Source organism: Halichoerus grypus, chromosome 4 (genome assembly GCF_964656455.1).
Source record: "Halichoerus grypus chromosome 4, mHalGry1.hap1.1, whole genome shotgun sequence".
Taxonomy (NCBI): Eukaryota; Metazoa; Chordata; class Mammalia; order Carnivora; family Phocidae; genus Halichoerus; species Halichoerus grypus.
The window spans coordinates 60784336-60807139 of NC_135715.1; the positions used below are offsets into that span (position 1 = coordinate 60784336).

The 22804-nt window shown below is 42.3% G+C and overlaps 1 protein-coding gene across 1 annotated transcript in view; it reads left to right on the forward strand.

Annotated features, from left to right (window-relative positions):
* The window catches only part of WDFY2 (WD repeat and FYVE domain containing 2), a 175705-nt gene that overhangs the window by 125995 nt on the left and 26906 nt on the right, over positions 1-22804 (forward strand). Inside the window, exons 5-6 of the mRNA XM_036101319.2 lie at positions 1979-2129; positions 11277-11389. Coding sequence (XP_035957212.1) covers positions 1979-2129; positions 11277-11389 — 264 coding nt within the window. The remainder of the gene's footprint in view (positions 1-1978; positions 2130-11276; positions 11390-22804) is intronic.

Genomic DNA, 22804 nt, shown 5'->3' on the forward strand with positions numbered 1-22804 from the left:
AGCCTTCCTATTCAAGAAGTATAGCCAGACTTCAAGCCCACATTTCTGAAGCTTAGTGATACCTTTAAAGGGTTTCTTTTTGAATGAAAGGATTCTGTCACCTTAGAAAAGAGTATGTGCTCTGAGTTTTGGGGCTTGTTTTTTTGTTTTTTCAGTAGTCCTAGGCAGCCTGACACAGAAAGAGAATCAACTTTGGCGGAGAGCCTAGGGTCTTAGTTCTCGTTTCATCACTCATTGATTGTGCAGATTTGAGCAAGTCACTCAACCTGTGTGAGCCTCTGTCTCCTCCCGTCACATGATGGCAGCTCAGAGGGCTTAACCCCCCTTGTCTTCTGGACTGCTGTCATCCCCTTGGACTTAGAGAGTGATGGGAGAAAGGGACAAAGTGCTGGGGGCTACTTTCTTGCTGAAATAGATTTGAGAAACTTGAACCATTAGAGAAGTTCATTTTTATTCCATCATTGGTGGAGCTTGAATTGGACATTTGATGACAAGATCCTCAGGAGTTTCTCCCAAGAAATCATACCTTTTAAGTTAAAGACAACATTTTGATCTTGAATGGTGGCTGATACTCTGACAGGCAGGTGTTTACTGTAGAGAAGTCATAGTATTATTGCTTCTGTAGCCCTTCTGTGTCCCTTTAGATTCTCTATGCTTCAAATATCAGATTTTAAAATATCAGGCATTTGGTGGAATGGCTGTCCTGTGGGTACTCATTGGTTTGGTAGCCAATGTAAAAGAGCCATCCTGCCAAGGCCAGGTTGTGTCTATAAGATGAAGAAACTACCCACTTTTGCAGGGTCATTACAATGACTAAGTGAAAGAATATATTTAAGTACTTGGCACTTGTTAGACACTCAGAAATTGGCAGGCGATATTGTTATTGTCAGTAGAGCTGCACTGGTCCATCTAGTCCATACTAACTTTATTTTCATGATCAAAATGGGAAACTGATGTTTTCTCTATCATGTCATCACGCTTGTGACGAGTCTGCTCTTGCCCACCAAACTGCCAGCTCCTGGGCACAGGGCCAGTGAGGTCTGGGTTCCAGGGTATTGATCTTTGTCTATTCCAGTCAGCTCTGTTCAGTGGCCATGGACCTCCTCTGCCTCACCCTCTGGAATTGTGTAAGAAGAAAGCAAATTTTTATGGATTTTATTCGATAATTGAGAAGCCATGAGACCTTGGCCAAACTACTCGACTTCATTGTGCCTGAATTTACCCACATGTAAAATAGGGAGATGGAGTAGATGACATGAACAGTTTCTTCTAACTATAAAATTGTGTGATGCGGTAATTCTGTGGATGGTGTTGCCTCTGTGTATGAGCAACCCTGGGAGATTTGCCCTCCTTATCACATGTATGTATACTTTGACATAAGGGTTATTTCATTCTCTTTTACGTGGCACTTGGGAATAATTCTGCCCTCCTTTCTAGCATTTGATTTCTTACAAAAAATTCATCTAGAACTTTGTCGTAGGTTTAATAAGCCATACTTCACCAAAAGGAGCACAGTAATGCTCATTACTTTTTTTAAGCTTGCATAAACTTATAAGATCATCGTGTGTTCTATTGTCCTGTGGTCACATTGAGTCTGGCATTCTCCGGTCCAGCAGCTCTATCATGTCTGAGAGAGGTGGCCCAGGCCCTTTGGTAATGGGGACTCTGGGTGGTGGTAAACTTAGATTTGGTGCAGGCGGGAAAGAAATGGACAGTGGGAGGTAGGAGGAAATAGACAGTGGACAGGTGGGAGGAAATGAATAGTTTTTAAAAAATCGTCTAACAGCTCAGGCATGCCCCTCGACAGTGGTATACCTCTTCCCTGGTGAGAACCACTGTTCTGTGTGTGTAATGGCTGTCTATACTATGCAGCTTCCTCTGGGGTGGGAAGAAGAGAATGACGCATCTCTGTGGACCATGCTTTATCAATCTCCTTTATGATGCTTTATGGGTTATTTTCTTGTCTCTTGGCTTTTAGCGCATCAGAGCAGAGTGACGATGATCCTGTTTGTCCTGGAGCTGGAGTGGGTGCTGAGCACGGGGCAGGATAAGCAGTTTGCCTGGCACTGCTCGGAGAGTGGGCAACGCCTGGGAGGTTACCGTACCAGTGCCGTGGCCTCGGGCCTGCAGTATCCTTTGCTGGACAAAAATCCCTTGGTGGGAACTTAGCTGTTGACTCCTTTCTTTCATGAAAAGTTTGGGTATGTGCAACTTGAAAGTTTTTTGTTTTATTTGCTGAGTTGCCCTGCTGATTTAGATTCTCATTGACTTGACCGATACACAAATGATGGAGGGTCCTCACGGAGGTGGATTAAAGTGAGGTGATTTCCCCCCAAATAACAGATCCTGCTGAGCAGGTTGTGGGGTGACTGTGACACAAGTCTGACATCCAGACAGGACACAGCCCAGGTTTATGAGCCTCAGTGGTCAGAAAGAATTTTGGAACATGGAGATAATAAAACCATCAATGAAAGACAGCCTTTTATTTTTGTACCTGCGGAAGTAATTTACACACAGATATTGAGGTTGTGAAGAACCACCAGATTCCTATTTATTTTTTAAATATTTTTGGAGAAGCCACTGTGCCAGGACCACTAGTAGGTTAGCTGGTATCTACACGGTAATGGTACAAACTTTGTTCCAGGTACAAGCCCCTTCCAGGATATGTAGAGTGATACTAATTCTCATCTTCCAAGTCTCTAGGACCCATATGCCCGGTGTGAATGCCCCCTAATGCTGGGTAATCCTCACGTCTGGCCCACTGGGCTGTAGCAAGCACAGGCTTGATGGATGTGAAGCCTGTATGGACGATGCCACCATGTAAGGAATAACAGGCCCTGAGCTTCTGGGTTTAAAAAGCAGAGAATCACTCTCCACCTTCTGACGAATGAGGGAATACATGGAAACAGATCACTTGTCAGCAAAAGCAGGAAGAAATAGTAAGACTTGCTTTCAAATGTTCATCTTATATTTATAAAATGCCTATTCAGTGATTCTCAACAATCTGACAAAGTACTTTGCTGTCTCCTTGCAGACGTGCAGCAATAGCTTTATGTGTGTGTGTGTTTGTTAGCTAATGTCGCTCCTATTTTTCTCTCTTATTTTCCTCACTTGGAAGAGCAAGATGAAGAAACTGAGAATGGCCATCATGGAAGGTTGTAAAAATGGCAAGTTACCAAGCAGGCCAGAAACGAGGGTGATAAGGAATGGCAAGCAGGACCAGCTTATCTTTGAGAGGGTGGTACCACCTGTTAAGAAAAGAAACTCCAAAGTTTACTTTCTAAAAGCCAGTTTAATGCGTGAAATACATGAACTCTCTTGTCAATAGATGACTGATTTCTTATAGTATTAGAATTGGAAAGACCCTTAGCCGTCATCTGGGTCAACTCCCCGTTTTACAGATGAGCCAGCTGAAGCCCAGAAAGGGTCGCACGTCTTACCTGTAGCCACCCAGCTAGTATGTCAGAAAAGCACCAGAACCCGGGTCTTCTGCCTTGGACTGCTGTTTTCTCCCATCATACTGTGTTACCCTTTTGAGACCAGAACTAATGGCATCAATAGAATGCTGGCTTCGGTAGCACTTAGCCAAGCCAAGGAATATAGAAAAAAGGCAGATCTTGCCTTTAAGAAGTTTACTTTTTAAACTATTTGAAAATGAGAAACAGAACAAAATGCCCAGAACTGAAAGTCTCCTGACTGTGGTGGTTTCTGACCCTTCTCTTCAGGCATCTCCTAAAGTCACCTTCATTTTTCAACCATTTCCTTTGGCCACACACCACATGGTTTACCAAGCAGAAAAAATCATGTGATCAGATATCAGAAGTCTTTTGTGTGTGTGTGAAAGCCTCTGGGTTAATTTCCCAGTGTAAATGACCATCTAGTCCAACCTTGTTGTTAAGGGGGAGGGGAACTGCAGTACTACAGAAAGGCTCTTCCAGAAGATTCCCTCATCTCTACAGCTCTGCCTCTCACAGTGCCTGCCTTTGCTCCTGATTTAAGAATGGCCTTATATCCTTCTATCTCTGATATTTTTCCAGTGCTCCACACTGATGGCATAACAGGATTGCTTTTGCCGAGGGAAACATGCAGGAAACGTGCGACTTTCCCAAGGCTGGAGGGTTTTTTCTGGGAGCTGCCTGGTGCACAGATTGTTAACAGTGTTAACGTACCTATACAGTGTTGGGGCTCACATTAAAATCCAATTTTTAAACACATTTCTTCATGGGAACCCTCCACCCCACCTCTTTCCTCTTCTTTCTGCCACCTACCATACTTACAGGTTTCTTTTCATAAGGGAAGGAAGAAGATCTGCTGAAACAATATATATAAAATGTTTAGAGTATCAGTACCCCCAGTTTCTCTTCCTGGTGGATAGTGGTGGCGTACATAAGAACCTTCCACAGATGAACCACCTTTTTCCTATCTCCACCTCACAGTCATTCATCCACATCAGCAAGTGATAGAAGTCAGGTTGAATTCAGCCTTTTTTCTCTTCCTTCTGGCCTCATAGGGGAGAAGTACGTGTGCAGTGAAAATAACAAAGATTCAAGTAGAGTAATAAAGGAAGACAAAGAGACTGACCTTTCAACAATTGAATTACCAATTTCTTTTTTTTTTAATTTTATTATGTTATGTTAGTCACCATACAATACATCATTAGTTTTTGATGTAGTGATCCACCATCCATTGTTTTCGTATAACACCCAGTGCTCCATGCAGTATGTGCCCTCCTTAATACCCATCACTGGGCTAACCAATCCCCCCCCGCCCCAAAACGCTGTTTGTTTCTCAGAGTCCATAGTCTCTCATGGTTCATCTCTCCCTCCAATCCCCCCCCCATTTTTCCCTTCCTTCTCCTAGTGTCCTCCATGGTATTCCTCATGTTCCACAAATAAGTGAAACCATATGATAATTGACTTTCTTTGCTTGACTTATTTCACTTAGCATAATCTCCCCCAGTCCCATCCATGTTGATGTAGAAGTTGGGTATTCATCCTTTCTGATGGCTGAGTAATATTCCATTGTATATATGGACCACATCTTCTTTATCCATTCATCTGTTGAAGGGCATCTCGGCTCTTTCCACGGTTTGGCTATTGCGGACATTGCTGCTATGAACATTGGGGTGCATATGGCCCTTCTTTTCACTACATCTGTGTCTTTGGGGTAAATACCCAGGAGTGCAATTGCTGGGTCATAGGGTAGCTCTATTTTTAAATTTTTGAGGCACCTCCCACCAACAGTGTAAGAGAGTTCCCCTTTCTCCACAACCTCTCCAACATTTGTTGTTTCTTTCCCTGTCCATTTTTGCCATTCTAACTGGTGTAAGGTGGTATCTCAATGTGGTTTTGATTTGAATTTCCCTGATGGCTAATGATGATGAACATTTTTTCATGTGTCTGTTAGCCATTTGTATGTCTTTTTCAGAGAATTGTCTTTTCATATCTTCTGCCCACTTTTTGACTTGATTATTTGTTACCCACAGCGAATATCATCCTCAATGGGGAAAAGCTGAGAGCCTTTCCCTTAAGATCAGGAACATGTCAAGGATGCCCACTCTCGCCACTATTGTTCAACATAGTACTAGAAGTCCTAGCAACAGCAATCAGACAACAAAAAGAAATAAAAGGTATTCAAATCAGCAAAGAAGTCAAATTCTCTCTTTTCACAGACGACATGATACTTTATGTGGAAAACCCAAAAGACTCCACCCCCAAATTACTAGACCTCATACAGCAATTCAGTAATGTGGCAGGATACAAAATCAATGCACAAATCAGTTGCTTTCTTATACACTAACAATGCAACTGTAGAAAGAGAAATTAGAGAAACAATTCCATTTACAATAGCACCAAAAACCATAAGATACCTCGGAATAAACCTAACCAAAGAGGTAAAGGATCTATACTCTAGGAACTACAGAACACTCATGAAAGAAATTGAAGAAGACACAAAAAGATGGAAAAATATTCCATGCTCATGGATCGGAAGATTAAACATTGTTAAAATGTCTATGCTACCCAGAGCAATCTATACCTTCAGTGCCATCCCGATCAAAATTCCAATGACATTTTTCAAAGTGCTGGAACAAACAGTCCTAAAATTTGTATGGAATCAGAAAAGACCCCGAATCGCCAAGGAAATGTTGAAAAAGAAAAACAAAGCTGGGGGCATCACGTTGCCCGATTTCAAGCTATATTACAAAGCTGTGATCACCAAGACAGCATGGTACTGGCACAAAAACAGACATATAGACCAGTGGAACAGAATAGAGAACCCAAATATGGACCCTCAACTCTATGGTCAAATAATCTTCGACAAAGCAGGAAAAAACATGCAATGGAAAAAAGACAGTCTCTTCAATAAATGGTGCTGGGAAAATTGGACAGCCACATGCAAAAGAATGAAACGACCATTTTCTAACACCATTCGCAAAGATAAACTCAAAGTGGATGAAAGACCTCAATGTGAGACAGGAATCCATCAAAATCCTAGAGGAGAACATAGGCAGTAACCTCTTTGACATCGCCCACAGCAACTTCTTTCAAGATACATCTCCAAAAGCTAGTGAAACAAAAGCAAAAATGAACTTTTGGGACTTCGTCAAGATAAAAATCTTCTGCACAGCAAAGTAAACAGTCAACAAAACAAAGAGGCAACCCACAGCATGGGAGAAGATACTTGCAAATGACACTACAGATAAAGGGCTGGTATCCAAGATCTATAAAGAACTTCTCAAACTCAACACCCAAAAAACAAATAATCAAGTCAAAAAGTGGGCAGAAGATATGAAAAGACACTTCTCTGAAGAAGACATACAAATGGCTAACAGACACATGAAAAAATGAATTACCAATTTCTGAATAACTTCAAAATCTTTGGTTGCTTTGGCTAAAGATCTGAAGCTTCAAGTATTAAGAGCTATAACACTAACAACAATAATCAATTTAACAATAATTAGAAGTAAAAACCAAAGACCAAATCCTCAGTTTTCACAGTGTAGAAACCAAGGCTCAGAAAGGTTAAGGGACTTTCTCAAGATCACATGACTAATGCCTGGCAGAACCAGGATTAGAATTTGGGTATTACAGTGTTTTGGCTAGCCCTTTGAGCAACTAAATACAGTAGAGTGGAGGTATTTCCCGAAGGTCACATGGCAGGTTGATGTTAGGAAATAGAACTATTTTCCTTCACCACTTCACTTACTAGTATTTAAATTTGTGAATAATTTAGTTTCACCTTTCAGTCTCGTCATTTGACCATGTTTCGATCACATTTTTCATGCTTCCGCAGAAATAATTTAGATACTCTTCATTTTAAGATTTTACTCATGCTGGATATAGTTCCAAGATGTCACCCTATATAGTACAAGGTCTTTTCACCAAGAAGTCTCTTACATCTATTCATATTCAGGGCAAGGGTACTGGAAAGCTATAAGATTATCTTGATTTTTATATTTCCTCATATCATACTTAATGCCAATCACTCTGGCTTTGAGGTTGTAGTATAATTTTATTTCAGCTCTCTTTCAAGTAGCTTTTGTTGCATTTATATTTTTTTAAGAGAATACTACTATTTACCTGCCATCATAAAGACTGTTGGGTGTCAGAGTGCATTTGTTTTTTCATCAGTGTCCTTAAAATTAATCTGGGTGAATGTAAGGCGATCTTATTCCATATCAATCTTAATATTGTTTTACATATATTTCCCTTGTTCTTGAGACTGGAAGAATTTGTGGTGCCTTGTTCTCCTTCACTTTTAAAAAAATGTTTTATTATGAAAATTTTCAAAACATGCACCAACTGGGAGAAGAGATTATGATGGACACTCACGTACTCATCAAATCCAGCATTGATTCTATGATCTTTTTTGCTTTCTCTCTCTCCTTGCTGGAGTATTCAGAAACAAATTTTAGACCTTATGTCATGTCATCCTTACATACTTAATTGTGCATCACTAAAAAATACAGAATTTTTCAGTAACCACAATGCTATTATTACTCCTAAAAATTTATAACCACTGCTTGATATTGTAGAATAATTGATCCATTTTCACATTTCACTTACTGGCTTTTTGCAGTGAGTTGGTTTGAAATCGGGGCCAGACACAGTTCACACAGTTGACTATGGTTGTCATATCCTAAATCTCTCAATCTAGAGCAGTGATCTCCTCCCTTCACTTTTTTTTAATGCTTCTATAACTTGTTGGAGATACTGAGTCCATGTTCCTGGAGACAGCCCTACATTCTAAAGTGATCTCTGCTTCCTCATGATGTCATTTCACTTTTTCTTCTACCTGCACTTCTCCCATATTTTTCTGTAAGCTGGGAGTTACCTCTACAGTCTTGATCCAGTTCAGATCCAGCTTCTGGTAAGGACACTTGGTGTTTGTGCTGTCTGGTTCATATTGCTTCGCAGCAGGAGGCACGTAGTGGTGGGTTGTCACCCCCTCCCAGAGATGCCGGGATTGGTTAGTGTTTTAGGTGGTGACCACCAGGTCCCTGCAGTGCTGACCTCCACATCAGCCTTGCCTTTAGTGGTCTCGCCTGAACCAGTTATTTTGTTAGGGTCGCAAAATGGCTATTTTGTAATCATATCATTTTTTCCACATGTATTAGTTGGAATTCTTCTATAGAGTAGAACTTTCCCTCATTAACTAGGGCTATTTGGTTACCCTGAGATATAATTAGTATGGGAAAAGCAACATAAATTCTTAGTTATTTCTCTTTAATTGCTCATTTTCAGAGTAGAGATTCAGTGCCCTGGTTACCTCCAATAGGCGTCTTTTTTTTTTCTTTTTGAGCATTATTATAAACTCTTAAGGTTTTTTTAAAATAATATATCTGGTAGATTTCAATAATTTGCCTTTTTTGATGCGAATATTGTCCCATCTTTGGCCAATAAGAGCCCCATCATATTGGCTCCAGTGTCTTTTGATAGAACCCCACTTGCCTTTGAAGGGAGCTTCCCTACTTTTTGGCACAACACATCTTAACCTCATCTTGTACCTTCCTGTCCCAGTCCTGAATCAGCTGTTTCTTTTAGTGAGGCGTAGTATTCAGAGATAGCTAGGAAATATATGTGTGTATATTTCTGAAAAGAAAATAAATCATCAATTCATATAATAAATTCACATTTAACATTTTAGGGTTTTTACTTCATTTTTGTACTTGATTCTTTCACCTTGGGCTGAAAATTATGGCTTCTAAAACATTAACATATTTGCTTTATCCTATGGTACATTTAAGCTGTTTCAAAATAATAATAGCAGTATTATAGCACCAAGACTACGGAATGAGATTTTAGCTTTCCTTGCAGTTCTCTTTGTCCTTAGAATATATTCTCCCAAGGATGTACAGTTGAAACGCTGTGTGTTAGAGGCACTTGAATAATTCTGTTAACTATGGTTATATGGTTAGCTATGCTTATAACTATGGTGATCACCATAGTTATGGTTCACCGATTCTACTTTGTTGTCAATTTGGGGGATTTTTTCTTTTAATTTTATACATATTTTTAATATGTAAAATAATGACATTACTCCAGGATGGAAACTATGACAAGAAAAGTCTCACCATCAGCCCTGTCCCTTCAGCTCGTTTCTCCCTCCTCCATAGGCAACCACTTGTGTGAGATATTAACTTATCCTTCCAGGGCTTCCTTTTGTAAAATAAGCGCCCACACGGGTACACACACACACACACACACACACACACACACAGAGAGACATTTCTATTGCCCTCTCTTTCTTATGCAAAGATAGTGTAGCGAACGTATATACCTTGGCTTGTTTTCCCCACTTTATAATATACCCTGGAAATTCCTCCATGTGTTTGCTTATGATATGGAGCTCTTTTTTCCCCTGATATTGCATAGGTATATCATAGTTAATTCAGTAAGTGCCCTTTTGATGGAATTTTTTTGTTGTCTTCACACTTTAGCTATTTAAAATAGCATGGAGCAAATAGCCTCAGGCATGCATTTTGTACTTTGGCCAGTGTATCTCTGGGATAGATCTCTAGAAGTAGGGTTGCTAGGTGTTACCAACCTGGGAAGCTCACTAGAGACTCAGTGCCTTAGGTTTGTACTGGACACTGGTCACGTAGGCAGCCTGTCCCTGACATGTACCAAAATTCCAGACTAAGTAGGAAAGCAGGTATTTGGCATAAACCATATTCTGTGTACAGTTAAGGCCACTCTTGTCTGCTAAAGGTGGGACCCTCCGGAAATCCAAGGTGCGAGACACCAGGCCAGCTTTGTAAGCAGCCTTTTGAAGGCTAGCATTCAGGCCGATTTCACACATTTTCATTTTCACACACCATTTTCATTTTCATCTTCATTTCTTCTTGAACTATGTGTTCATACATTTTGCCCATGTTTCTATTAGGTTTGTGGTTGCTTTCTTCTTGATTGTTCTTTTTGTGTTAGGGATTTGACCTTTTGTAACATAAGTTACAAATATTTTTTCTAGTTTATCTTTTGGCTTTGCTGATGGTATTTGTTGTTGTTTATGTTTTTGAGTAGTAGCCTTTCCCACTCCAAGATTATAAAGGAACTCTCCCATCTAGAACTTACATTTGTAATTTTTTACATTTAGATCCTCAAGCCATTTGCAATTTATCCTGATATGGAATGTGAAATACAGGTCCTGTTTTGTTTTTCCAAATGACTGTGCAGTTTATGCCAACATCTTTTTTTTTTTTTTTAACCCATCTCTTCCTTATTCATTTGAAGAGCCACCCTCATCAGACACGTACTACATTTCTGTATGCTTTGGGGTCTATTTCTAGACTTGCCATTTTGTTCCATGGGTCTGTTTGTCTGTTTATGCACCAGTACCACACTTCTAATTACAGAGATTTTGTAACATGTTCTAATATCTGGTAGGGCTAACCTCCCCTATCACATACTACATTGCTCTTTTTTCAGAATATCCCTGGCTCTTCTTGTTTATTTATTTTTTATATGAACTTAAATAACTTCCCCAGCTCTGGGAAAAAACATATGTGGATATTTTTATAAGGATTATATTAAATTTGTAAATTCATGTTGTAAGGAATGACATCATTATCATGTGAAGTCTTACTGTCCCATAATATTGCATCTTTTATTTTGTTGTGTCTACTTTTGTATCTTTTAGCTAAGTTATGTCCAAGCTTTCTTCATATGGGATTTGCACATTTCTTGGTTTTATTTATTTATTTATTTATTGCTTGATTTATGTATGTAAATCCCTCTGCTCAATTTTGAGAAACATCCTTAATGTTTACATGATAGATTTGATGTTGAAACCCGGCATGTGTTTATTGGTGACCAGTCAGGCCAAGTAACCATCCTCAAACTGGAGCAAGACAGCTGCACCCTGGTCACAACATTCAGAGGACATACAGGTGGGACTGCAAGCAGAATCTCCGTGTGCCGCTCTCACAGTGACATATCACCGGCCACGTGTTCTGGCGTTCGGATGCCATGTTGTGAAAGTGACAGAGTCCAGTGTGCTCGGATACACGTGATACATTTAGCTGATTTCAGAATGGTTCAGTAAGATATAATGTCAAAAATTTTCTACAGTTTTCAGTGCACACAAAAAAGGAGCCACTCTTGTTTTGAAAATGTTGGTAATTTGGTTCTATGTCGTGTCGCACTGGAGAAAGCTAGTGTTGGCGTGTGTTGATGAGACATTGTTTGAGACCATGTGGCAACTGCACAGACCTCGAGAGGCCAAAAATACAGCTGCCTTAGTCTGTCCTTTCCATCCTTGGAGCGAGAAGATGGTGTGCAAGACAGACTCCCCCCACTTCTAAGACGAGTGAAATAAAAAAATATGTTGTGGGTAGCTGGGCTACATAAAAAGGTACAGGTTCCTTTTTAACTTCCTTCTGGGTTCTTTTATTATTTAGGGTTTGTTTGTTGGGGAGGGAATCAGGATCTGCTCAGGATCATGTAAGCAAGGTAATATAAAATAATCCATGCTTAGCCTTTGAAACACTTGAATAGGTGGTAGTGATTCGTTTTTACTAGTATTTTTAATATGTGATGTTGACCCTGGGAAATGAATCACTGCCTATATTCATGGTTCTTAATGGGCTTTTTATGTCTCCCACAGATTACCAACCTATGATTTAGTACAGAACAAGGTTCATACTGAGTTTAGATGGCATATAAGAACACAAATAGGTGAATAAGGATGTAAAATGGGATAGTACCTAGATCATGAGGGATTTCCTCAAGGGGAAAAAAGGAATGCAGTAAAGAGGAAATTGAATCCAGAGGAAAAGAGTCATAAAAAATCATCTTAATTATCTGTGTTTTCTGGGAAGAACACATAGAAGCATCCCCTGTGGAAAGGACCCAGGTCCTTCCTAATTGGATTTCTCTTTTTAGCCACCTACACCCTGGCTGAGCCTCGCCAGGTGGGGACCCAGAACTCTTCCCATGTCAGGAACCTTAAACTTCTGTATTTCACTGCTGACTTCAGTCTCCTAATATCCTGCTTTTCTAAACCTTGCCTCCGGCTCCATTTGCTCTTGCCCTTGTTGACCAGTCCGTCCTTGGTCCCTCAGTCCCCTGTGTCTCTCTTGCTGCCCCATCCTCTCTTGCTTTCCAGAAGGCTGTCACTTCAGCCACGAGCCGCCCAGCACTCTCAGTTCAGGTGCTCTGGTGCTTCTGGAAGAATGTGTGCACCATTCACAGTGTCGCCATCCCGCCACGAGTCGCACCTGAGCCCCAGGCCACCATTACCACTGCAGGTTCAGCATTCCAGTTCACCTGCCAGTGTCGCCTCAGTCCCTCTGCACGTCCTCAGTACTCCCCTGGACTTCTCCAGACCTTCACCGTTCTCCCTGAGCCACTGCTCCCTCCCCAGACTCCTCCTTCAAGGAAAAATAGAGGTGATCAGAAGCTTCAAAAAGGTTTTTCTTGGGGCGCCTGGGTGGCTCAGTTGGTTAAGCATCCGACTCTGGATTTTTGGCTCAGGTCATAATGTGGGATCGAACCCCAGCTCCTCGCTCAGCGAGGAGTCTGCTTGAGATTCTCTCTCTCCCTCCCCTTCTTCCCCTACTCCCCCCATGCACCTATGTTTGCGCACTCTCTTTCTGTCTCTCAAATAAATAAATCTTAAAAAAAAATTTTTTTTCTTGCCTGCCCTATATTCCTCCCTAACAAACACACTTCCTCATCTTTCGCCCTCCTGTCTCACCAAGGAGTCTCCTGTCCTCTGGCCCAGGGCTGAGTCTCTGGGGGTCTCCACATCAAAAACTATTCCCTTTGTCTTCCTTTTGACTAATTCACTCTTCTCAGTGTATTAACATGCTTAAATGTCTTGGCTTTCTGATCAATGAACAAAACTCTCCCAATCCTGTATCCTGTTGTAGCAGTTTTCGTCATATTCTCTTAACAGCAGTGCTGCTTTTTTCTTTTTTTAAATTATGGTAAAATGTACATAATCGAAAATTCACCATTTTCATCATTTTTAAGCATGCAGCTCAGTGGCATTAAGGACCCTCATTATCACCACCATCCATCCACACAGGATTTTCTGTCTTAGAAAACTGCAACTCTGACCCCATTAAACACGAACTCCCATACCCCTTCCCCCAGCCCCTGGCAACCACCATTCTACCTTCTGTCTCTACGAATTTGCCTGCTCTCGGTACCTCACAGAGTAGACTCCTATGGGATGCGTTGTTTGTGACTGGCTTCTTTCACTTGGCGTAATGTCCTCATGTTGTAGCAAACAGCGAGGCTTCTTGAAAGAATATCATTTTCCAGCTCCTTCAAATTCTTCACCTCTCACTTGCCTTCCACCCACCTGCAGTTTGGCTTGTCTCTCGCTTGTCTGACACTGCTGTCCCCAAGGTGGCCAGTGACCTGCTGGTTGCTAAATCCAGTGGACGTGTTTTAAACCATGTCATACTTAACATTTCGCCCTTCCTTCATGCTTGTAACAGCCCTCCCTTTGGCTTCTGTGACACATTCTCTCCCAGTTCTCTTCTGTTAATCTGACTGCTCTTTCTCGTCTCCTTAGTGATCTTTTTTGAGTTCTGCCCTGAACCTTGGTCTCTTTACACTCATTGCTCTCCCTAGTTGATCTCAGCCACTACTCCCTGTCATGGAAATAAAAGGTTCAGTTATTTCCTCAGATTCTTCACAGCCCAGGGAGAGAGACAGGAGCGAAAGAGTGACATGGCGGCAGGGGCAGGGGGAAGCCGGCCTGGGGCACTTCCAGGAGCACAGAATGGGCACTTAGCTCGAACAGGAGTGGGGGTCCGTCAGGTAGGCCTTCCCAGCAGAGGTGTTGTTGACCTAAGATATTTGGGAAGGAGTGAGTGTTGAGTTCATGAAAAAGAAATGAGGCAAACACTCTAGGCAGAAAAAACCAGCATCGTCCACGGCGTGGAGATTTGCAAGAGTGTGCTCTCCTGGGAACTCTAGTAACTCCTTTTGGCTGGCGCACTGAGTCTGAGGTGGCGGGCAGCTGGAAAGGAAGTGAGAGTCCGTTTGGATCACTGAGGCATGAGCCTGACGTCAATGAGAAACCATAAAAGAGTTTGAAGCAAAGATGTTAACCTGGTCAGAATCTAAAAGATTGTTCTGGCAGCAGAATAGAGAGTGTAACTGGAAAGCTAGTAGGAACTGCCCCTCAAAATGTGGCAGGAGTACACGGCAAAGCCAGGAGTGGATGGGCCCAAGGTGAAATTCGGGGGCTGAGTTCAGCAAGCCTGGTGACCAGACTGGGTAGTTCCCAGACCTGGTTTAGGCAGAGGTGGCTTTCAGCTTGGCTCTTTAGTAGTCAGCCGTTCACTGTACGGCTGAGAGTTGTGCTCTGAGTTCTCTGTTGCTGCCTCGAGGCCAGAAAAGGGGCGAGTAGCTGCCGCTTACTGCTGTGTAGTGAGCCAGATGTGGCCCAAGGGTTTCCTGTCTTCTGGGTTAGTTCTAATATCAAATGTCGTCTTGGCATTATGCTTTATCTTTCTCAGAGTTTAAAGCATTCCTCTATGACTTTATCATGAACTATCTTTGAGGAAGACCAGACATGGCCCAGGAGAGTCACTAACATGAAGGCAAATGTAACAGGTCACATAATCAACTTACTGTTATTATCCGTAGACAGTAGTATTTACCCATCGCCAGTCTGGCTACAGCACAACTCATTCATTTGTAGCCAGAGCAGGGATGTCTAAGAGATTCCTTGATGCAAACATAGTGTTGAGCTCTTCCTCTACAGTCGGCCCATCCTGGGCCCTGAGAGGTCCCAAACTCTGGGAAAAGGGGCTCTGTAAGGATTAATCTCCTCATTCCCTAACCCCGAAACAAAGACCTTAAGATGAACCCAGATCCATTAAAGAATGATACTGGGGGTCTTGTCAGTCCAGATCCACACTGTCTGGTATGTATACATACAGATCCACACTGTCTGGTATGACAGTCTGGTATGTATACAGAGCGCTAACCATTCACCCATCGCTCCGCTACAGTACAGAAGGTCGTATAAAAACGTGGGTTAGAGATGGAATTGGCCTAATACCACAGGCCAGCACGGCATTTACTAATCCATGGGGACCTAGGAAACTAGTTTTATGTTCCTTTGCTCCCTCTGCTGCTTTTATTTCTGGAACTAAATGCCAAGTATCCTAGTTCTTTGCTATTTCTGCAGAAATCAGAAAGTATTTCTCCCAAAAAGTCACACTGACTTGAACAAAGGGAGGAAGAATCAGATTTTAACCATTGGAAATTCATAGTATCAGTAAAGTCATTTTTTTCTTTTACTTCTAAGGATTATTTTGGTTAGTGTGAACATACTAGAAACAGAAGGGATTGAACATAAGTTGCCAAAGCACACTGCTTAACAAAAATTTAAATACAGTCTTGTTCATTAACTGTTAGGGGAATTATTGAAAGTAACAGTATAACTGTAACAAAAATAACTAAAACAAGGAAAGGCATAGTTCAGTGCAAATACGCAAGTTCAAATCATTAAGCTGAAAACTTGATTTTTGTTTACAGTGAAGGCTTTCACATCCAGTAGATGTAGATTTTTATCGAGTCAGCCACGTCGTTAGTCCTCTGCATGATGAGTGCTGGGATATAGGGGTGAATCAGACAAGCATAATGCTTGCCTATTCAGCTTCCAGTCATGGAATGCAGTCATTAAACCAATAAATGGAGGTAGTTCTTCAAAAGGTTATGAGCGCAGCAGTACTATGACGCCCCAGTGCAGCTCAGAGGCTGCTTGGGGAGCAAGGAAGAAGAGGGCCTCCCTCTCCAGAACGCTAAAGGGAGACTTCTGGGGAAGTGGTGTTTGAATGAAACCTTAAGGAGGAAGAGGAGTTACCCAGGTGGCGAGACCATTCTAGGCCCCAGGTGGGTGACGCGGGTATGCGGCTTGGGGTGGGAAAGTGTGAGCAACTGTATGGAGTCCCGTGGGCACTGTGGAGAGCCAGGGGCCAGGAGGGGAGGTTGAACTTCCAGGTGATGTGAAGAACGTCGGACATTGTTCTCAGGCAGTGGGAAACCAGTGATGAAGTGTGAGCCGGGTGGTGGCCTGCTTTCCATTTTAACGAGTCACTGTGGCAGCCATGGCGGTGGATTGGGTGGGGACGAGAATGGATGTGCGGAGACCATTTCGAAGGAAGGTGGCTGCCTGAGTCCCACTTGTTTGGACTGGGCGGATGGCAGTGGGCATGGCGGGAAGAGGAGGGACTCAAGGACTTTTTAGGAGATGAGGAGTCAGCAGCACTTGGCATTTGGGTGGGAGTGGCTCCCCGGTTTCTGGCTGGAGCATTTGGGTGGATGGTGCTGCCATTTGCCGAAAGCAGGAGCACTGGAGGTTAGAGCGGTCTGGGGAGGGAGATCACGGTGCTTGAAGAGACGCCCCTGGGAGGTGGCAAGGAAACAGTGGCATGTCGTTTGTGGCTCTCGGGAGGAGGGGGTAGCCTGCAGGTAGAGCACGTTCAGATTTACAGCAACACTCCTCACTTCAGCCTGCAGTTACTGCAAAATGCAGCAGCTGAAAGGTCAGAGATTTTATTCAAGAGGCCTTGTGTTTTGGGGACTCCGTCGCTCTCCTGTCGTCACAGGCAGTCCGCACTCCTTCACCTTGTAGGTGGGATGGCACGCCCCAGGCGAGGTGCCACATCACACGGGTAAGGCAGACCCAGCCGGTTTCAGCCCTGACTTTGCAACACTGCACGTAGTCTCTCTAGCTTTTGCAAGATAGGTTGTAAAAGTCTCTTAAAAATGAGTTCACTCTGTATTTTTGTAACATGTATTAAATTTCTAAAACTTTTCCTACTCTTGATCTAGTTTCATGTTTGGGAATCGCTTCTAACTAAATAGGAACGTGAGCAAAGTTTTACAAATAAAAATGTTCATCTTAGCAAAATTTATAATAGTCAAAAGTTGAGGAAAATGTGACAGTAAGTGAAATAAGGTATATCCATGTGTTGGGATATTACGCAACCATTAAAATTTTCATTTATGAGAAAATGTAATAGTATAGATAAATTTTATAATGATAGAGACCTTTGTTTTTAAGAATACATTCATGTTAGAAACTGCTCTATCAGTCCTATGTTATGAAGGTCAAAGGCAGGGAGAAGCATATATCAAGAAATGAGGGGGAGCAGAAAGATGGAAGAATCTGAAGTGAAGTAAAATGGAAGAAAGGATGTTTGTGATTTGAAATATAAACACAGAAACCCACACCCGCCGTAGCCCCTGGCTCTTGTTCTCCAGCTTAGATACGGAGGGTGAGAAGGACGCCCTGGGTGTGGACTGCGCAGAGGTGCGGGTCTGCGTTGCTCTGGAATGCAGGCTCACTGACGGGGGTTGCCTTTCCGTGCTGCCAAAAGCATCTGTAGGAAGGACTGTTCAGGAAATTGTCTGCTGAGGGCTGCTGGAACACTCTCCTCGGAAGGAAGAGGCCATTCCATCAGCAGCTCTCCTCTCCACCCCTCTGTGCCCCCTGTGATTTAGTGCGCTGCCTTCCCACCGGCCCCCATCCCAAGGTTCTGCCAGACGCCTCTGTAGTGATGGCTTATTAATCTTCTTTCTTGTCTCCCATTCCTCTCTGCCATCCAGTTCACAGGCCAGGTGCATAAACATTTATTAAGCACCTACTGTGTGCCAGGCACTGGGCACTGTGCTTGAATACAAAGATACAGAATGTAAAGTCTCCTGTGGGGACATGTTTGTAATCTGATAAGTTCAATGCAGTGGGTGAGTGTGGGGATAGAAACACGCACAGAGGTGGGAACCTCACTTTGATTGAGAGTGTTGGGGAAGGGTTCCTGCAGGAGACGGCGTCTGAGCTCCACCTTGAAGAAAGGAAAGGTTTCTTGGGTGATAAAAGGTAAGATGGGCACTCCAGGCAGAGGGAGTAGCCATGTGTTCCAAGAGAGAATACCACACCAATCACAGGATGCATGCCCTTCTTGTTCTCCAAACTAATGCCATCATCTTCAGCTAAGTTTGTGTTGGGAGTAGAGTCTGAGTCTTATTTGATTTGATTGTATCCACAGAGCTTAACCTGGTATCTGCCATATAGAAGATGCTCAATACATGCTGGATGCACTGATTTGAAATGAGTGCTACTGTTTGCGATTTATATGCCAACCTCCAAGAGACACCATTGCTAGGACATGTACATAGAGTTGGGATGGACCTCAAAAGTTATTTTTTTTTCCTCCCCAGTCCCATCCTCCTTCCCGTCTTGAAGCTTTTTCTTCCATCTTTTCAACTCTTACTGAAGCGTCGTGTAATACTCTTGAGTCCTCAGGGGTGTTCACAAGCTGATCCAGGACCAGTGGCATTTGGTGATAATGTCTCCTTCGTTTCCTTCAACGTGAGACAGCTCTTCAGTCTTCCTTTGTCTTTCATGACCTTGGCATTTTTGAGTACCAGCCAGAATGTCCTTCCATTTGCATTTGTCTGCTGTTTCCTCATGGTTAAATTCAGGTTATGCATTTTTTATAAGAATACCATGGAAGTGATGTTACGTCCTTCTCAGTGGATTGTGTCAAGAGGCACGTGATACTGATTTATCCTGTTTCTGGTGATGTTAACGTTGATCATTTGGTTAAGGTAGTGTCTGCCAAGTTTCTCCACTGTAGTCACCCTTTGTAATTCGTAAGTATTTTATGAGGAAATATTTTGAAACTGTATAAATACTGTTTCTCATCATATTTCTGTCCAGTAATTTTACTATCCATTGAGACTCCGTTGATGACTCTTTCCGGAAACAGTTATGACTGTGGTGTTTGCCAGATTGTGCTTTTTCTAGTCATTATCTTTTCCACACTTTTTGGTTGGAATTTTATTATAAGGAAAAACTTTACTTCTCCCCCATATTTATTTTTTCCATTGTTTATACCAATATGGGTTCATGAGTTCTTAATTATTTCTATGTGTGAGAATTCGTTGCTACCATTTATTTATTTTCTTGCTCAAATTGTCCCTGATTTGACCAATGGGACACTGGCTTCTGTGACCTTTTGACTGTCCCTTCACTTTTTTTTTTTTTAAGATTTATTTGAGGGAGCGAGCATGAGAGAGAGAGAGAGAGAGAGATCATGAACAGAGGGGAGGGGCAGAGGGAGAAGCAGACTCCCCGCTGAGCAGGGAGCCTGATGCAGGGACTGGATCCCAAGAACCTGAGCCAAAGGTAGACGCTTAACTGACTGAGCCACCCAGGCGCCCCCTGTCCCTTCACTTTTTGATACAACATGATGTTCCTGGCTCATCTTGTATACTCTGTGCCTCAGCCCTAGAATTAACCATTCATACAGACGTTTCTTTCATTGAAGAATAGATAGTATTTAGAAGTATATAGAAGCCAAAATCTGAGTGCTATGTGTGCTCACTGTTGGGGGGAGCTAGGAAATATATGTGCGTGCTCACATATCTGTAACTATTTCTGTGTCTTTCGTATTTGTGTGTGGGGGGGGTGTATGTATACACACACACACACACACAAGTTCATACTGATACTTCCAATTCCAATCTAACACCAAAGAGTTTATTCTAGCCTCCCCCCACACCTGTAACTCCTATGAAGATAGTGAGAAACTCAGCTCTCATTATCCTCAATATATTTACTTGCTCAGTCCTAAAATACACACAGAATAGCTTCAGAATTGCTAACCTACGTAACCCATATACAAACCTCCTAACTAAAGTACTATATTTGTGTACAAATCTTATATTTTGCCTTAGACTATGTAGTCAAATTACTATTTTCCAAAGTGACTTTTGTCAGTTCTCCCCCTGCCTCCCTTCAGTGTGGTCGTATCATTCATTTGTAATACAGTTAGGTTCACTTGTTTCTGTTTATATTCTATTTTGGGTCCACACCCTGCCCCCCACCAACACACTCCTTGTTAATTTTATTTACTTATTTTTGAGTATGTGAAACATTAATATGGTTCCAAAACACAGAACCAAACAAAAAAAATATATACTCAGAAAAGTGCCACTCTGCTTCAGCCCTTCTCCATAGTTGTTCCCATGCACCTGCTGAAGGTAACAAATCTCATTCATTTCTTATTTACCCTTTTTTCTTAGATGAAAGATAGCACAATGTAGCTATTTTTCTGTGCTTTGCCTTTTTCACTTTACAGTGTGTCCTAGAAATCACTTGCTATCCGCCTAAGTGATCTTGTTCATTGTTTCTCATAGCTGCAGAATACTGAGTGAATGTACCATAGTTCATGTGCTCACTGTGAACTATGGTACACTGTCTTACATGAGTGCCTTTTTCCCCCATAGGCTTTCCAACAAAATACGTATCATGCTTTTCAATCTTCTAGGCCAAGAATTTTGATAATGGTTCATGCAAAGATGGTAGTAGTAGAGGTGGTGAAAAGTGCTTAGACTTAAGATACAATTTTGGAAAAAAAACAATTCAGAGTTTACAGTGGATTGCTGTGGAGGCTGATGCAGTGGTTTTCCAACTGGGGTCCTCTCCAATTCTGTTTAGATAGTAGGCATCAGTATTAACAGTCTACACTAGTTACTTCTTTTTACTTGCCTGATTTATGAGGTTTTTGGTGATTCTCACCTTCCTCTTGGGCCAGCCTTAATTTTTTTTTAAAGATTTATTTATTTATTTTAGAGAGAGAGGACACACAAGAGGGGGAGGGGCAAAGGGAGAGGGAGAGAATCCCAAGCAGACTGCTTGCTGAGCGAGGGGCCCTACGTGGGGCTCCATCTCAAGGCCCTGAGATCATGACTTGAGCCAAAATCAAGAGTTGGCCACTTAACCGACTGAGCCACCCAGGCACCCCTTGGGCCAGTCTCATTATATGTCCTAGTAAATTTATGGCATTATAATAGCTAATGCTAACTGCTCTAACAGATAATTTCTAACATTTCAGTGGCTTAATGCAGCAGTTTATTTTTTGCTCACGTTACAATCCAGTGCGGGTGTTTTTGAATTACAGCTCTCTTCCATATGGTAATTCAGGGACTCTGGCTCCTTCTAGAATGTAGTTTCTCCGTGCCCTGAGTCTTGGAGTCTTTGAGGAGTAAGTATGAAAAGAAAGTGAAAAAGGGACATCTTAACTGCCTTGGTCTGGAAGGAATGCAGATTACTTTCCAGGTTCAGTTGCCGAGAACTCGTCACACGCCCTCTAGATGCAGGAGGGCCGGTAAATGTGGTCCCTGCAGGACAGCAGCTTTCCAGGAAGCACTCCATACATGGAGGGGGCGTAAGGATCGAGGTGGATGGGTAGCTAACTCTGCCATGGATATTTAACAAAGTAAGTCACTTGCGTACTGTGTGGGAATAAATAACTTGTGTTGCAGGATAGAACATTCTGAAGTATTACATTGTCAAATACTGAAGAATGGTTAAAAAAAAAAAAGTACAGAGTAGTCCCCCCTGATCTGCGGGGGACAAGTTCCAGGACCTCCCAGTGGATGCCTGAAACTACAGATAATACTGAGCCTTAGGCATACTGTTTATCCTGCAATACAAGTTATGTGAGTGGGGTCTCTTCCCTCTCAAAATACCTTATTGTACTGCACTCACCCTTCTTCTTGGGATGAAGTGAGATGATCCAGGGCCTACGTGATGGGATGACATGAGGTGATTGACGTAGGCACGCAGTGTTAGGCCACTGCTGGCCTTCTGAGGGTCCTGCAGAAGAAGGATCATCTGCTTCGGGACCGCAGGTGTCCACAGGGAAGTGAAACCGGGAACAAGGAGGGACTGCGGTGATCATGGAGTTTAACAGCAGGGAACGAAGAGTTGGTGTACAAAAGGAGGAACAGGATTTAACTTTGAAGGGTTAGTGAGTCTAGTAGAGGAGTTCCAAATAACAAGGATTGTGGATGAAGAAAAGATGTTTGTATTTTCATTCGTCTGCTCTTTCATTCATTCAAGAATGTGCCACTGGCCGTGTGCTCGGTGCTGTTAGGTGGCGGCAGGAGGTGGACTGTATGTATACTGGGGGGGGGAGGGCGTGTTTACTTGTACATGGACAGGAGGATGTTGTGCAGGTATGGGGAGAAGCGATGAAGCATAAGCCAGAACAGTGGGACTTTTCCCCGCCTTTTTGATCTTAAAAAAAAAAAAAAAAAAAAAACCCTCTGAGAATATTATGTAAAAGAAACTTTCCTAAAAGCTTTTAAAGTGCAGCACTTTGTTAGAACAAATTGATCATCTAAATAAGAAAAATGTCAGATTCTAATAAACAAGATGCTATTTCATGTTCTTTTCAGAATATAATATTTTTCAATCATGGAAAAATGAGTATTTCTCACATTAAGTGTTTGTAGGCTTTGGGCTCATCCTAAATGGAAAA